The following is a 17,269-nucleotide window of genomic DNA, read 5'->3' as shown; positions in this document are numbered from 1 at the left end:
GCCTCGAATCAAGCCACTTGATATAAATTATAGTCAGATTATTATGGTTTGCATGAGGAATGCTGTTTTATTCACAAAAATATCCAAAATTATACCTATGCATGTGTTGCAAAAGTAAATGAAAGGAAGGTACAGTATAGTGTTCAATGCATACAAACAGCATGGAACACACACTAACACAAACAAAACCACCAACGTTAAAAGGGTGCTATTTTGTTCAGTTCCATCATCACCTGTGCCATGCTGGGTCGATGGCTGGGCTCTCTCTTAGTGCAGTGGAGTATCAGCTCGTACACTGCAGGACGCTGCCTCTGTACTTGGAGAATCATGTCTCGATAATGTTCAGCACTTGGGAATCGACTAGCGGTCACCTCACAGAGGACAATGCCGTAGCTGTACACATCGATCTTGACAGACTGTCTCAGAGGTGGAGTGAGAGGATCAAAGGCTTGAGGGATGACTTCAGGAGGGGAGTACTCTATGTCTCCCATTGCTTGAGCATGCTGCAAGAAGTTGGTTGAGCCGAGGTCAGAGGCCTTCCCCTTCCACTGGTGGTTGGGCATTCGCTGGAGGAGGACGTTAGGAGCACTCACATCACGGTGGATGATGGGATTGTAGCGCTGGTGCAGGTAGTCCAGAGCTAGGGCAATGTCCATGAAGATCGAGTGGCGGTTTCCTGGGTCCAGTTGATTCGTGTCGTACGCTTGTCGAAGATTCATGTCCAGAAGCTCGGTGATGATGAGAGGAGGGGACTGATCAAACACTGCCCCAATGAACTGCACCAGGTTGGGGTGTCGTACTTCAACCAAGAGCATCATTTCTCTCTGGAGGCTCTCCAGATTGAGTGGGTTGACAATGGGAGCAAAGAGTTGCTTAACGGCTACGCTCATTGTTCCCTCCAGCACCTCCCCCCACCCTTCAATGCCAATCCTTTTTATCATTTTCACTCTGTTGGCCGGAATCCTCCACACCTCTGTGTTGTGTGCTGCCAACTCTTTCGTCTTGCCTTCTAACTCCCTCTCTAGAGCTGTGATTCGAGCAGACAGGTCAGCTTCTCTTCTGTTGGCCTTAGCCAATTCTCGATCTTTCACTTGTAAAAGTAATTGTGTAGCTTGCTCTCTTTGCTCTGCCAGCTGTGCTCTTTCCTCCGCATCTCCATGACGACGGTTGGCCTCGGTCAATTCTTTAGCTTGTGTAGCCAATTCTCGATCCTTCTCTTGCAACTGTAGTCGGAAGCGATGTTCTTTCTTCTCACTCAGTCGCTGGGCGGAGCCTCTAGTGTCGTTGTGGGCCACATCCACGAGAGCCCACTTCCCAGCCGAGGGTCCAGCAACAGACGCTGAGGGTCCAGTCAACTCTGTAGGGGGGATTAAGGAACAAATGTAACAGTATATGCATTCAGAGTCATTGACACATGTATTGTGTGTACTTGTCTATCAGACAATAGTTGCCATGGCTACATGTACTAGTAGCTGCTGCTCACCAAATCTCAGTATGGTGGTCTCAGCAACATTTTTATAATACTTCGAAATACTTCCAAACACGAGGACCTCAGTGAGTCCTGGTCCCAGACTGGTGGCAGTGATGGAGTGGAAGTAACGTGGTGTCATTGACTCAGAAAGTGTCACCTGGAGGCACAAAATACAAAAACCAGGTACTGATGTACAAAACAATCATGTAGTACATGCACTCACACAACTACTTAGCCTCAGGCTGATCTATACTACCATCCTCACCTCCGTCCACTTGGCAGTGTCAACATCCAGTATCCACATGTCCCCCAGTGTCTTGGTGTCATTATCTCTTCCTCCATGTACCAGTAGTTGAGGGTGGTCCTGGCCATAGTTGAGACAACAGGCAGCATGGCGTGACCTCCTCACTGGCCATGGCTCTCCCTGTACTGGCTTCACCTTAGTGACCTCCTACACACAGTGAACACACAGTATTGTGCATTTCAATGTGGCAGTACTAATTCCAACTCACCATTGTCCTGAAATTGAACAGGTAGACATCATTGACTACAACATCACGATCAGGTTGCCACCCTCCAAAGAAGACTGCCCTGTGCTGGTCCACCATGGTGAAGGTGAAGTGGGAACAGGGAGGAGGTCTCTCTCCTCTGAGCTCAGGGGACGACCAGACACCTGGAAGTGGGGGTGGGGCTAGCCTTGATCCCAGCCGCACTTCACTTAGGGAAGTGGGTCTGGTATCAACTGCTTGCGCATGCGCTAATATCCCCCCGGTATCTGGGGGCTTTGGATAACTTCGTATATATATGCTCAGTAAAATAATGACATATCACAACAAACAGAAGTGGATTGAAGAAAGTAGATAGAAAGTTCGATTGAAGGTTTCTAGCCCATCTGATAGCATTCTCTGAGCTACCCTTAGACTGCTATGTTAACAAAAGACTCACAGCCTGCAATAACAGTGTGGATGACGATCGTCTGAACAGAGTGAAAGTTGACAAGAGCCTATATGGACAGGCCACGCCCATTTAACACTAACTTTGGTGAAAGTCTACTATCACCAGAAGAAAATAGTTGTATACAACAAACCTACACAGCTCTGTCTCTAAGCTAGATATAATATTATAGCTCTGTGTATGACTTTTAAGATATTTTCTCTGATGAATTCAGAAATTTTGCGCGCATGCGCAAGCGGGCCTTCTTTTCTATGAAGGCCGGTGAAGGAGGCTAGTAGATTACCCTAGCCTCCTTCACCGGCCTTCATAGAAAAGAAGGCCCGCTTGCGCATTGGGGCATGTTAAATTATAAAAGTGAACATGGTTCTCTATGCGATTGAGGGTGGAACTCTGCCCACCAGTATGAGTGTTGAGTACTCTCATCTACTCTGAACTGTATAGTAAACACACCAAACAGCATTTGCCCATTCAGCAGTAGATTAATACCTGTATGTGTATATGAAACATGGAAGTTGGCTAAGCAGCAAGTAACATGATCTCAAAGTAGACTCATAGAGGCATGCTGAAACATTTGAGACTGGAGTTTTAGTATAAATTATATGCATGAGACATGCACTGTGGACTAGGATCATAGCAAAGTCAGTCAGCTAAGAAGCCTGGAGTCTTTAGAAATATGCTGTTACTATCAGTTCAACTCTTACTCTTTAATTTCATGAATCAGCCGCCCTTCATAGTGGAGAGAGACCGTCTAAGCACTTTTAGTCGAATCTTTTTTGGCTAGGTCGGAATTCCGACCTAGCCAATCAGATCAAGGATTAGCAAAATAAAGAATAACAAGAAGCTAATGCATTTTATGCAGCGGGACGCATTTATAGCTAGCGCTAGTCAGCCTAACTATGGCTATACTGTTATAGTTAGTCAGTCAAGGAGCTATAGTAAGTTGAGTTGACTGCACTAGGCCTGTTCCTTTAGCAACATTCTTGGAGAAAGCCAAACAAAAATTCATAGCTATAGTCAAGCGTTTGACCTTTGCATGTTGCAATAACTGACACTGACGTAATGACAATTAACATTCTATTGTTCTGTAAAGTGCTCAGCCCCTAGGAAGGGCAGCTGATTCAAGAGACTAAAGCCAATTTGTAGTTTCTCAGGCCCTTGCATTTGGAAATTGGCAGCTTTACAAATCACGTGACCTAATAAATTTGTATGGTTTTTGGTCATGAATAATTATAATTATGACTTAGTAAAAATTATGCACTTCCGCTTATTGAGGAAGTTGGGGGTGTGTTTTCAATTATAATTATATGAATATCATTATCCTTAATATTTTTAATCACCTCAATCCACTTGCTATTAATTTTTACGAATAATAGCCTGAGATTGACTTTGCATGGCCTTATATTCGTGGTATACACAACATACAGCAAATGTGCAAAATTACCATTTTGTATATCAAAGAGATGGAATTCGTTTGTCCATCCAATACCGCGTCCTCCAAAGCAGCACAGAGTTCTCTCATTCACACGGACCAGTCCACAACCAAACTTTTTCATAGGCTGACTACCAGAGGTTTGAACTTTGGTCCACTGGAGAGTGTCCAGATCAAGCTTGCTCATGTCATTGAAGTAAGAAGACCTATCATCACCACCAAAGGTGTACAGGCAACGACCTACACAAACAGAACAACCATCATACTCTCCAGGGGGTAGAGGTCCAGTGGTGGGCAAGAGGCTCCACAGCTCAGTGCTTGGATCATACACAGCAATGATGTTAGATCCCAATCCTGGACCAAGCCCCCTCCGGCTCCACATGTAATGGCGTCCGTCAGCTGCAGAGAATTGACCATAACGAGGTGATGGTTCAACCATAATTAATTATCAACTGGGAGTCGACCAAGAAAAGAGTTGTAGTATTTAACAAAAGCCGAGCTAGATCTAGATCTAGCTTTCAATTCGAATTGTCAATGTCCACAAGGTGAGATAAGTTTATAGATGTATAATAGGCTAGATCTATACACGTAGACACTTTTCACTAGCACTGAGGTCAGTATAATTATATATATTATATGCCTCCCCCCCCCCCCCACACACTTGACTCTATTCATTAGCTATAGCATACCGGTACATGTATATCTGTGACTGACTATACTTGTGCTCGATCGTATGTCTTCAAGAGTGCTCCTACTCACTTGCACCGCACCACCATGACTACCAGTGGTCCAGTCCTTGTGATTGTGGGGGGAGGAATAGCTGGAGTCACTTGTGCACAAGAGGTGAGCTGAAATTATGCATCGTGCGTGCACGCGATACTACCCACACTGCCCACCCATAGTCTCAGGTCCAGGCCGCGCTTTAGAAAAAAAGAAGCCCCCACACCCACACCTCCTCCCCACACCTAACACACACTTCCCACACCCCCACACCCCACACCTCACACACTAGCTCTCCAGATTGAACCCCGACTCGAGGATTATTCTGATCAGTAGCTCTCCTCTCATCAAAGCTGCAGTCAACTTTGTGAAGGTAGAGTGTACGAAAAAAAACTATCTTATGGCCTATAAATTGCCCATTTCTCTCTGTGTGTGTGTGTCAGATTTCTCGTTCTCTGGAGGTGTTTGACGTGTGTGAGAGGGGTGGGGACTACCTCACTGAGACCTGCCCCAACGTCACTGTCATCCACTCCACTGTCACACAACTGAATCTGTGTCACCAGATCATCCACTGGACTGGTGGGTGTGTCCACTACCACAAACTGTGCATCTGTACAGGGGGAATCCCCAGCGTAAGTAGAGGGTGTGTCTATATATATAAAACGTTACTGGATTAACAGAACTAAAGTTGTGGCCGTTCAAAGATGTTTGTAAAGGTCAAAGGCTGTATTTTAGCTGTTTTGGGTATGAGCCCAGCCCATTAGCTTGAGTTTGGACGATCTACATTGTTTATATTCTGTATAGCTCATAGCAAGACTATATTCTATAATTTATTTATGCCACTGTTACAAAGACTGGTGGCTAGATATCTATTCCTCTCATCATTATCTTGTGCCATCTCACTCTCTCTCTCTCTGTGTACAGGTCATCCCTAACAAGAGTGAGCATGTGATGGGTATCAGGGACACAGAGAGTGTGCTGGTGAGAGCCATGCATCCAGTGTGTCAGTGTGTGTGTGTGTCCACTTGTCCCTCCATTCCTGACAGGAGTTCCAGAAGAGACTTGGCAATGCTCGTAGGATAGTTGTCGTGGGCAACGGAGGCATCGCCATTGAACTAGTGTGAGTTGAATAATATTACAACATACATGACACCTCTCTTCCTGTTAGTCAGTTGTGTATACATAGCCCCGCCCACTCACTACAGGTACGAAGTGCGGGGGTGTGAGGTCGTGTGGGTCATCAAGGACAAATCTATTGGACACACATTTTTTGATGGAGGAGCTGCAACTTTCTTTCTTCCCCATCTCTCCGAGTCTAGCTCTCCCGACAAGGTCAGAGTTCACAAGCGTACAAAATACACTGTCTGTGGAGGCAGTAAAGGAGAGAAGGGAGAGTGTGGTAGTGCCCTAGGGCCGGACTGGAGTGTGGAGCTCAGCCTCACTGGGCGGGACAAACACAAGGTAGTTATGATTTTGAAGGCAAACATTTTCCAGATTTTCTGCATACATGTGATAATTATCATCATCTCCCCCCCACAGGGGTACAGTGATAATTATCGTCCTACCCCCCACAGGGGTACCCGCATGTCAATATTGAGTACGAGTGCACAGTGACTGATGTACTGACTCCAGGACAACTGAACGCCAGCGGCTTGCATCCGTCAGATTGGCCACACCCACAGAAACCAAAAACAGAGGCTCAAAGCTCGGACAATAAAGGGGAAACCCCTCTAGAAAGTGCTGACAGTGCACGAGGAAACTTAGTGGCAGAAGGAACTACTCAAGTTACGGACTGGCCTGTGTTTGTGAGGCTGAGTAATGGCAGAGTGTACGGTTGTGATGTAGTGATATCTGCAACTGGGGTATCACCCAACACGGGCTGGCTAAGAGAGGCAATAAATGATGACAGAGAGTTGAAACTAGCGGAAGATGGTGGGATAATCGTTGACACTGAAATGAGGAGCAGTGTGCCTAATTTGTATGCAGCTGGTGATGTGTGTAGTGTGGACTGGAGGGATCACTCTAGGACATGGTTCCCAGTGAGTGGAGTAGTCGGTATCATGTGATGTGTCAGGAGAGGGGGCTTATACTAGGAGGGGATGTGATTGCTAACTGTGTGGGTGTGTGTATAGTGTACTATGTGTACTATGTGTGTGTGGGGAGGGTCTCAAAGTAGAACATTCTGGTTAAATGTTCATTGTGTGAAATCTGAATTGATTGCCTTAGATCTAAAGAGTGTCCTCATGTGTGCTGTCTCCCTCGATCTGTGTAGATGCGTCTGTGGACCCAGGCCAGACAGATGGGGGCCTACGCTGCCAAGTGCATGGATGCTCATCTCAGTGAGTTCACACTAGACCCCCCCCCCCCACCAATGATACTACTCTCTCTACTGTGGCTAGTTGAAGCCTTCTCACCACCTTCTGATTTATTAGGCTACCAGTTCAAACTCATCATAATTATGTTCAGCTAAAATTGTTTGTTTGTAAGTGTACGTACAATTAATAACATGCAGCTCAGCTTCTTCTCTCGTGGAGTGATGATGTGTTTCTCTCTGCTGTAGGGGGTGAAGATGTGATGCTGGACTTTTGTTTTGAACTGTTTGCTCATGTGACTCGTTTCTTTGGTCACAAGGTGGTGCTCCTCGGCTGTTACAATGGACAGGGACTGGGCACTGACCATGAGCTCATCATCAGGACCACCAAAGGTGGGTAATGGTGGTCCCTCAGTACTCTAGCCATGAGTGTACAATGTACTGGCACTTAATTGTGTAGGCCTGTACCCAATAGCTAGCACTTGTTTTGTTGATATTTCCCAGTGGCCGAATGTACTCTTGTATGTATTCATTATCTTTTTATAGTGGTGGACCTTGGCCATAAAGAGGTGGCGTAGCTGCTAACACAGGTCCAAACACATGCTATGGGGGGACTTTGGGGTCCTTTATAATGTGACCACAATAGACAGTAACTGTACTCTGTACTTAATTCTTTCCCTGAGGCAAGTTGTGAATGGTAGCGTTAATTCTAGTGTACTGACTGATGTGTTTCCTTGCTCCAGGTGTTGAGTACATCAAGGTGGTGCTGGTGAGTGGGCGGATGGTGGGGGCGGTGCTCATTGGAGACACGGACCTAGAGGTGAGGGGGCGGGGTCATCGGTTCATCAAATTTCCCCCACAGTAAATATCTTTCAACAGCCATAACTTTAATTTTTATTACCGTTCGTTGATCCAGTAATCCATTGCTTCTCTCCCACTCACACAAAATACTCTCATTAATTTGCTATCTCTTTCTGTGCAGGAAACATTTGAGAACCTGATTCTGAATGGGATGGACTTGAGCAGGTTTGGAGAGAGTCTACTGGACCCCGGGGTAGACATTGAGGACTATTTTGACTGATCTAGCTCTAAAATATTCTCGTTTATGATGGCCCAATTTTTAACAATCATATATTTATATCACACTATTAAGCTATCAATTTTGACAAAAAATTAATCGTTTTGTAGATATACATATAATTAGATAATCATATACCTATTACCGCTAAAAAAAAGGAAGGTACTTACAATAAAGACATAATAACAGAACTACCAAAGTTAAAATATGATGCTAGCTATTCTGTTCAGTTTGTGCCATGCTGGGACGATGGCTGGCTCTATCAATACAGTGGAGTATCAGCTCGTACAGGTACGAGCAGTTGCTTGTCTGATCTTCTTCTCTCTCAGTCGCTGGGCGGAGCCTCTAGTGTCTCTGTGGGCCACATCCACGAGAGCCCACTTCCCAGCCAAAGGTCCAGCAACAGACGCTGAGGGTCCAGTCAACTCTGTAGGGGGGATTAAGGAATAAATGTAACAGTATATGCATTCAGAGTCATTGACACATGTATTGTGTGTACAGTAGACTCTCGCTATTCTGGCTCTCTGAAGTACGGCCACCTCGATATACCGGCCATTTGGCTTGGCACGGAATGCTATCTATATGTTTACTGCACAAAACTCACCCTGAAGTACGGCCACTCGCTATTCCGTTTACCGGCTAGTGCTGGCTGTCCCAAACAAGGTTTTCAATGTAATTTTATACGTATATTACGGCCGGATATGACGTTTGGGTGTAGTTAGCAAATAAAATTGGATTACACTTAAATAGAGAACAGAATGATTCATTATCCTACATTATCCTCGAGACAAGAACCGCAAAAGTAGTCATTAGATTCGAGGTAAGGTCGTTTTTAAGCCGCGGCTATTTCCTGAGCTACAGCCACCTCGCTATTTCGGCCAAGCTGCATGGTCCCAAGGGTGACCGGATTAACGAGAGTCTACTGTACTTGTCTATCAGACAATAGTTGCCATGGCTATATGTACTAGTAGCTGCTCACCAAATCTCAGTATGGTGGACTCAGCAACTGTCGTATAATCCACCAATTTGCCTCCAAACACGAGGACCTCGGTGAGTCCTGGTCCCAGACTGGTGGCAGTGATGGAGTGCCAGTAACGTGGTGCCATTGACTCAGGAGGTGTCACCTGCATGGAGACAAAAAATACATATAATACATGCAGCAATGATAATACATGCGGTACACAGTAGCTATACATGTACGTAGCATTGTACACCTATAGCTGTGTACAATTGCAATGTTACAACTGGCCTCAGGTTGACAGGGTAATTAAAAGTTTGGGGGAGAAGGCCAGCCCCCCCCCCCCCACTAGATGAAGTCCAGGTTGAATACTCACCTCTGTCCACTTGACAGAGTCTACATCCAGTACCCACATGTCCCCCAGTGTCTTGTTGCCATTATCCACTCCTCCGTACACCAGTAGTTGAGGGTGGTCCTGGTCATAGTTGAGACAACAGGCCGCATGGAATGACCTCTCCACTGGCCATGGCTCTCCCTGTACTGGCTTCACCTTAGTGACCTCCTACACACAGTGAACACACAGTATTGTGCATTTCAATGTGGCAGTACTAATTCCAACTCACCATGGTATTGAAGTCAAACAAGTAGACTTCATTGAGCCTACCACGATGACCAGATTGCCACCCTCCAAAGAGGACTGCCCTGTGCTGGTCCACACTGGTGAAGGTGAAGCTACTACAGGGAGGAGGTCTCTCTCCTCTGAGCTCAGGGGAGGACCAGACACCTGGAAGTGGTAATTTAAAAAATTCTTATAAAATTAAAAGTGAACATGGTTTCCTATGTGATCGTGAGTGAGGGTGGGACTCTAGTAGAAGTGTATGAAATGAAAACTTACAGTGAATGTGCATGTTGACAACTTACCATTTTGAATATTAAATAAATGGAACTCGTTTGTCCGTCCACTTCCATCAGGCCATCCAGTCTTGGTGAATGTTGACCCTGGTTGTGTGGGGCCCTCAATACCGACTCCTCCAAAGCAGCACAGAGTTCTCTCATTCACACGGACAAGTCCACAACCACTCTTTTTCATAGGCTGACTACCAGAGGTTTGAACTTTCGTCCACTGGAGAGTGTCCAGATCAAGCTTGCTCATGTCATTGAAGTAAGAAGACCCATCATAACCACCAAAGGTGTACAGGCAACGACCTACACAAACAGAGCAACCATCATACTCTCCAGGGGGTAGAGGTCCAGTGGTGGGCAAGAAGCTCCACAGCTCAGTGCTTGGATCATACACAACAATGATGTTAGACCCCAGTCCTGGACCATCCCCCCTCCACATGTAATGGCGTCCGTCAGCAGCAGAGAATTGACTCCAACGAGGTGATGGTTCAACTGGTGACAGACGAAAAATGGAGCGAAGCCGTGCTTGCATTGTCTGCAGGAGTGAAGACAGTGATTAATATAATAATAATATGCATGCATCTATACCTTGTTTATAAAATGATACATGTACATCTAGATCTAGCTAGCTATAGTAGCTCTGAACTCACGTACATGTCATGAACACTGAAGTTACTTCTCAAAACTGGCTGGGCCATAGAGCTAGAAGTTCTATCTATGACATACCGGTAATTGTCACTTTGGCCATAAGCAGCCCCGCCCACTTTTAACATTTAGCAACACATAATTGCCACAAAAGTAGATAGAAAAGAATTAAGGTACTATACATGTAATCACTAAGCATACAAAAAACACATGTAGCTCAATACCGGCTTGAACAAAAACTAACAATTAAAAGGGTGCTATTTTGTTCAGTTCCACCATCACCTGTGACATGCTGGGTCGATGGCTGGGCTCTCTCTCAATACAGCCGAGTATCAGCTCATACACTGCAGGACGCTCTCTCTTGATTCTCTCAAACATCTCAGGGAAATTGTCTTGACTCGGAAATCGACTGGCAGTCACTTCAGCCAACACAATGCCGTAGCTGTACACATCAATCTTGACAGTTTGTGGAGGAGGTCGTGCAAGTGGTTGAGGGATGACTTCAGGAGGGGAGTAGATTATGGCCCCCTCTCCCATCGTATGAGCATGCTGCAGGAAGTTGGCAGAGCCCAGGTCAGAGACCTTCCCCTTCCACTGGTGGTTGGGCATTCGCTGGAGGAGGACGTTGGGAGCACTCACATCACGGTGGATGATGGGATCGTAGCGCTGGTGCAGGTAGTTCAGAGCTAGGGCAATATCCATGAAGATCGAGAGGCGGTTTCCTGGATCCAGTTGATTCTCTTCGTACGCTTGTCGGAGATTCATGTCCAGAAGCTCGGTGATGATGAGAGGAGGGGACTGGTCAAACACTGCCCCAATGAACTGCACCAGGTTGGGGTGTCGTACTTCAGCCAAGAGCATCATTTCTCTCTGGAGTCTTTCCAGATTGCGTGGGTTGACAATGGCAGCAAAGAGTCGCTTGACGGCCACAGTCACTGTTCCCTCCAGCACCTCCCCCCATCTTCCAGTGCCAATCGTTCTCATCGTAATCACTCTGTTGGCCGGAATCCTCCACACCTCTGCGTTGTGCGCTGCCAACTCTTTCGTTTTGCCTTCTAACTCCCTCTCTAGAGCTGTGATTCGAGCAGACAGGTCAGCTTCTCTTCTGCTGGCCTCAGCCAATTCTCGATCTTTCTCTTGCAACTGTAGTTGGTGGTGACGTTGATTGTCATGCTCTCTCTGCTCTGCTGCACGTAACTGTTGTTCCAGAGCCCTCACCCGGTCTTGAGAGGAGTGGTCGCTGGTCTCACTGACTGATGAGGCACGAGCAGTTGCTTGTCTGATCCTCTTCTCACTCAGTCGCTGGGTGGAGCCTCTAGTGTCGTTGTGGGCCACATCCACGAGAGCCCACTTCCCAGCTGAGGATCCAGCAACAGACGCTGAGGGTCCAGTCAACTCTGTGGGGAGGATTAAGGAAAAAATGTAACAGTATATGCATTCAGAGTCATTGACACATGTATTGTGTGTGCTTGTCTATTAGACAATAGTCGCCATGGTTACACGTACTAGTAGCTGCTCACCAAATCTCAGTATGGTGGTCTCAGCAACTGTCGTTAAGTATCTATAACTAGTCGGTTTGCCTCCAAACACGAGGACCTCAGTGAGTCCTGGTCTTAGACTGGTGGCAGTGATGGAGTGGAAGTAACGCTGCGTCACTGACTCAGGAAGTGTCACCTGAAGGCACAAAATACATAAACCAGACAGCACAAAAAACTAGTGCACTGTAGTCGGTTGTTTAAAATAAAGATCTACAGGTGTATAGTAACCAATACAACTAGAGCACTAAAGTGCAAACCCTCGGCTGGTGACATGATAATACAGAAACCAGAGGAGTGATATAATTATATAAATGCAGTGCATGTAGCATGTATGACTAGTCTAGCACAGCAACTCAAGATCAATAAAACTAAACTAACAACGTACATGCATGCGACATGCACTGAGGACTGGGATCACAGCAAAGAAGCCTGGAGTCTTAGACTTAGAGAAGTATGGCTCGTGCGGCGGCTGAGTGCCAGGCTGGAGAGTAGGATCCAGAGCCAGAGGAGGTACGACATCCGCGTGTCATCCGCGTGTCTTTAACACACACATTTCGAACTTTGACCTAAGGAATGTGTGTCTAAAACTTTGACACGGATTTCGTACCTCCTCTGATCCAGAGCCAGTCAACACAGTTAAAATTCTACTTTGACCCTATTCAATTGTTCCTGGTACTGATCACTTCAGCTGCAAATACATAGTCAAGGCCACGTGTAGCTAGCTAGCTGCCAACGTGCAAGATCAAGCTTCCTAGCTTTTGCTCGACAAAGAAGCTTTAACATCGAAATCTGCCACTATTTAAATCAAGATGTTATTGTGTGAAGGCTATCCATGCTGTAAACGCAGTGCTGTGGCATCCAGGTGAGTAGAAAAGCCCATCACAAACAAGCAAACCAACAGACTACTATACCCGTGGCCGCCCACGCGCGCCTCGGCTAAGCAGCAAGTAGCTATAATTCTAGCTTTCTATTGTTCCATTGTTCCTGGTATACGGGTTCGCGAATAAAGGCCGGGTATATAGCTAGCTAGCCATGCAGCCAACGTGTAATTTCAAGCTTCTTAGCTTTTATTCGACAAAGAAGCTTTAACATTAAAATCTGCCACTAATCACTTATTTTAACCAAAAACAGCTCCATGGAATCCCGGTGAGTATAGACTTATGTGTCATAAACAAACAACCTATAGAGCACTGAAGTCCTAACCCTCGTCTGTTTTACGTGAATAGTATAAAACCAGAGGATGCAACAACTACTTTTAATAGAGACTGCATGGTAAAGGATTACTTGAGCTGCAAATGTGTAGATCTACCTCAAATAAAGGTCGTGTGTAGAGCTTCTTAGCTTTTCCTCGCTTTTATACGACAACGAAGCTTTAACATCGAATCTGCCACTATTAAAACTAATAACTTGTTGTGTGGAGACTATCCTGCTGTAAACGCAGTGCTATGGCATCCTGGTTAGCAGACTCAGAAATTATAAACAAACAAACCAAAGACTCCTATATATACCCGTGGCGGGCCTCGGGTAAATTACTTTTAACTATATACACACTGGTACGTGTATATACATGAACACACGCCCACACATTTAGTCAAACATGTACTACTAGCCTCTAGCCTCAGGCTGAAACAGTTTGTGTAAACCATTCTCACCTCTGTCCACTTGCCAGTGTCCACATCTAGTATCCACATGTCTGCCAATACCTGGTTTCTAGTATCCTCTCCTCCGTGCACCAGTAGTTGAGGGTGGTCCTGGCCATAGTTGAGACAACAGGCAGCATGGCTTCTCCTCTCCACTGGCCATGGCTCTCCCTGTACTGGCTTCACCTTAGTGACCTCCTACACACAGTGAACACACAGTATTGTGCATTTCAATGTGGCAGTACTAATTCCAACTCACCATGGTCCTAAAATCGAATACGTAGACATCATTGACCCAACGGCCACATTGGTACCCTCCAAAGAGGACTGCCCTGTGCTGGTCCACCATGGTAAAGGTGAAGTCACTACAGGGAGGAGGTCTCTCTCCTCTGAGCTCAGGGGACGACCAGACACCTGGAAGTGGGGGTTCGGCAATTTAGAGAATGGTGAAAGAAAGTAAACATAGTTTCCTATGTGAGTGAGGGTGAGATTCCACCAGTACCGTATAGAACCCGCGAAAATTTCGCTATTTGGCTTGAGAGCCCTCAGCAGAAATTTTCGTGGGTTCTAATATTTGAGGTTCAATGACAGGAAACCACACCCACCAATAGCTCTGCATGTGAACTACCCGGTGCGTAGGAGTTTACCCCAGTTTTTAATTCATGTTAACTGCTCTGCCTCGAAAAACATGAAATGTTGCACTTCACGAAAATTTCCCGCTATACGGTAGCTAGATATCCTACAAGTGTAAGCAATGAAGACATACAGCAAAGGACAAAAGTTACCATTTTGTATATCAAAGAAATGGAACTCGTTCGTCAATCCACGTCCATCAGACCATGGACTGGTGAATGTTGATCCTGGTTGTGTGGAGCCCTCAATACAGAGTCCTCCAAAGCAGCACAGAGTTCTCTCATTCACACTGACAAGTCCACAGAAAACCTTTTTCATAGGCTGACTACCACAAGATTGAACTTTGGTCCACTGGAGAGTGTCCAGATCAAGCTTGCTCAAGTCATTGACGTAAGAAGACCCATCAAGCTTGCTCAAGTAAGTAGACCCATCGTCACCACCAAAGGTGTACAGGCAACGACCTACACAAACAGAGCAACCACTATGCTCTCCATAGGGTAGAGGTCCAGTGGTGGGCAAGAGGCTCCACAGCTCAGTGCTTGGATCACACACAGCAATAATGTTAGACCTCACGTCTGGACCTTTCCCCATCAACACGTAATGGCATCCGTCAGCTGCAGTAGAGAACGGACCATAACGAGGTGGTGGTTCAACTGGTGGTAGACAGCTTTCAACATTGTCTGCAGTATATTAAAGGACAGTGAGCAATATACATACACACATTTTAGCTATCCAGATCACAAATATCATACAAACTTCTGGCTAGTATATATAGTCTATAAAACCATAGATAGTAGAGGTGATAAAACTCACCACACGTACTAGCCTCGACTGCCCCCTTCAACAGTAGTCTCGATTTCCAGCCTCTTTGCAAGAGTCTGGTGAACTTCACTATCACCACTTGTGTCAGGCCCTAAGTGCCGCGGTTAGATAACCTAGTAGTGATAATTGGGTGTTAACCAAATAGTGTAGGTGTAGTGGTGGGTGTTACCCACTGTGTGGTGAAATTCATGCAATCACTGAATGGGTACAGGTGTGGTCAAAAATCAGTGTGGAACATTTAGTTTATGACTTTCAAGATTTAGTACATAATTATAGTGCAAGACTATGGAAAGACACATGAAGATGCAAGACGTGATAATTGAGAGTGCTAGAGCAATTGGGATCCATTATTTAAAGCCAGAGCAAATGAAAGCAATGTATTCAATCATTGGAGGAAAGGACACATTTGTGTCACTGCCAACCGGCTATGGAAAGTCAGTAATCTTTGCTGCATTACCTATGGCCTTTGACCAATTGAAAGGTGAACTAAAATTGCTGTATGAGTGTACCTATATATACGCCTTTTTCTGTTTTGCAGGAACATCTGGAAGCATTGTACTTTGTATTAGTCCTCTCACTTCGCTGATGATGGATCAACAAAAAAAGTATGCAGCTGGAGGATTGACAGTGGAATACGTTGGAGAAGCTCAGACAGACCGTAGTGCTATTAACAGCTAGAGTACTGAAAGGAGAAGCTCAGTTGGTGTTCATCTCCCCAGAGAGCATATTAGCGAAGGGTATTTTTCGAAATACGCTTCTGTCACCACCGTATATAAAGAATCTCGTTGCAGTAGTAGTTGATGAAGCCCATTGTGTTAAAACCTGGGGAGATGATTTTCGAGTCGCGAGATTGGAGATTTAAGGAGCCTCATTCCAGACAATGTCGGTGTTCACGCACTTACTGCTACCTCTACAACAGAAACATTTTACATTGTCAGTAGAAGGTTATGTATAGACGATCCTACTTTAATTGCCTCCCCTCCTTTCCGAGACAATATTTCTTATGGTTCTTATTTTAATGGTTGCTGCTGACACGTACACCGGTGGAATGGTTGCTGCTGACACTGGTGGAATGGTTGGTACTGAAACAGATAATGGAATGGGTGGTGTGGGGGGTTCCTGCATAACTCTACTTCTTTTTGGCGGTGGTGGTTAAGTTATCTTCTGCATGTCTTGAAAGCAGACCATTTATTAGCTCTGTTGCTTCCTTCTTTACCTTGCATAGCTTTTCTTGTTGAGCATGGACATTCTTCAGTTGTTTCTCGCACTGGTGACACAATATACTGTCACTAGCACTAGTTTCAGGGATGCAATGCAGAGGTACTGGAAGGAGCTGCACAAGTACTTCTCTTGCTTCAGAACAGCTATGACCATTGAGCTTCTTTCGCCTTCGGTTGTCCAGAGACTCATTCGCACACAAACAGCAGTAGAGGCCCATATCTAGCTACTTTTTCGTGATGCAATAGCTTACGTAACAGTTTACACAACAGGCCACAACGGCCCACAAGGCACTTGACAAGCGGTTTCACACCCCAAGAAAATCTTGGGGTGTCTGCACGAACTGTTCATTGCAAGTTCACCCGACCATATACGAAGTATGGGAGGGCGTGGCCAGACTACTTCAACAGCGCTTTTTCCCTACGCCTGGAATCTGAATTTCCAAAGCTCATAACACAGACCATTTACTGAACTAGTCTGGGGGCCAGACCTAATAGCTCGGGGGCAAAAAATCAAGAGCGCTAGGATTAGGTCTGGAGACTCTTGCAGCATTTCCGTGTGCTCTAGCGGAATGTGGCCAGAGCCAATGAAATGCATATCCTATGTCATGTGATTTTTTAACCCAATGAAATGCGAGTATTGCCTTTGTGGAATTTGGATTACAGCCAATGGAATTTAGATACAGCCAATGAAATGAGAGTATTGCTACATCTACTCCTTCTTTATAACCTCCAATATCACAGTCTCCTCCCCTATTGACATTCCAAGAGCACACGGAAGTGCTGCAAGAGCCTCCAGACCTTCTTTCTCTCTTCCCCCCCCCTCTGAGAAAAAGGTCTGGCCCCCAGACTATTACTGAAGAACTTGTTTTACTAGGAGACAAATTAGTATTGACTTAGCCTCGATCCCAGGCCGCACTAAGGAGGCTAGTATTGACTCAGCAAGTTTG

At 45.6% G+C, this 17,269-nt stretch overlaps 3 protein-coding genes across 7 annotated transcripts; 1 reads left to right on the top strand and 2 right to left on the bottom strand.

Annotated features, from left to right (window-relative positions):
• Positions 1 to 12: 12 nt before the first annotated feature.
• LOC135340747 (uncharacterized) lies at positions 13 to 10,563 on the bottom strand. 3 transcript variants are annotated; one of them, XM_064537105.1, is made up of 6 exons: positions 10,479 to 10,563; positions 9,843 to 10,359; positions 1,984 to 2,144; positions 1,737 to 1,922; positions 1,484 to 1,628; positions 13 to 1,357 (listed from the first exon to the last, which is right to left on the bottom strand). In XM_064537105.1, exons 2-6 carry the CDS (start codon positions 10,354 to 10,356, stop codon positions 198 to 200), a joined length of 2,166 nt encoding a protein of 721 aa, XP_064393175.1. In that variant the 5' UTR covers positions 10,357 to 10,359; positions 10,479 to 10,563; the 3' UTR covers positions 13 to 197. The 3 variants fall into 3 exon arrangements, with proteins under 3 accessions (XP_064393175.1, XP_064393176.1, XP_064393177.1); XM_064537106.1 differs by lacking the exon at positions 10,479 to 10,563 and having other exon boundaries at positions 9,843 to 10,390; XM_064537107.1 differs by lacking the exons at positions 9,843 to 10,359; positions 10,479 to 10,563 and adding an exon at positions 3,867 to 4,447.
• On the top strand, positions 4,334 to 8,031 carry LOC135340752 (pyridine nucleotide-disulfide oxidoreductase domain-containing protein 1-like). 3 transcript variants are annotated; one of them, XM_064537110.1, is made up of 12 exons: positions 4,334 to 4,399; positions 4,599 to 4,697; positions 4,867 to 4,947; positions 5,018 to 5,206; positions 5,499 to 5,555; positions 5,621 to 5,694; positions 5,780 to 6,035; positions 6,149 to 6,613; positions 6,847 to 6,913; positions 7,087 to 7,278; positions 7,629 to 7,705; positions 7,868 to 8,031. In XM_064537110.1, exons 2-12 carry the CDS (start codon positions 4,629 to 4,631, stop codon positions 7,964 to 7,966), a joined length of 1,626 nt encoding a protein of 541 aa, XP_064393180.1. In that variant the 5' UTR covers positions 4,334 to 4,399; positions 4,599 to 4,628; the 3' UTR covers positions 7,967 to 8,031. The 3 variants fall into 3 exon arrangements, with proteins under 3 accessions (XP_064393180.1, XP_064393182.1, XP_064393181.1); XM_064537111.1 differs by lacking the exon at positions 4,334 to 4,399 and having other exon boundaries at positions 4,547 to 4,697; positions 7,135 to 7,278; XM_064537112.1 differs by lacking the exons at positions 4,334 to 4,399; positions 7,629 to 7,705; positions 7,868 to 8,031 and adding an exon at positions 7,432 to 7,478 and having other exon boundaries at positions 4,543 to 4,697.
• A 43-nt stretch (positions 10,564 to 10,606) lies between the features above and the next one.
• Positions 10,607 to 17,090, bottom strand: LOC135340742 (uncharacterized). Its single transcript, XM_064537100.1, has 7 exons — positions 16,731 to 17,090; positions 15,094 to 15,127; positions 14,433 to 14,960; positions 13,907 to 14,061; positions 13,660 to 13,845; positions 11,990 to 12,143; positions 10,607 to 11,866 (listed from the first exon to the last, which is right to left on the bottom strand). The coding sequence occupies exons 1-7, from the start codon at positions 16,782 to 16,784 to the stop codon at positions 10,716 to 10,718; spliced, it is 2,262 nt and encodes a 753-aa protein (XP_064393170.1). The 5' UTR covers positions 16,785 to 17,090; the 3' UTR covers positions 10,607 to 10,715.
• Positions 17,091 to 17,269: the final 179 nt, after the last annotated feature.

This window comes from Halichondria panicea, chromosome 9 (assembly GCF_963675165.1).
Source record: "Halichondria panicea chromosome 9, odHalPani1.1, whole genome shotgun sequence".
Classification (NCBI taxonomy): Eukaryota; Metazoa; Porifera; class Demospongiae; order Suberitida; family Halichondriidae; genus Halichondria; species Halichondria panicea.
This window is presented reverse-complemented; position numbering and strand designations above follow the sequence as displayed.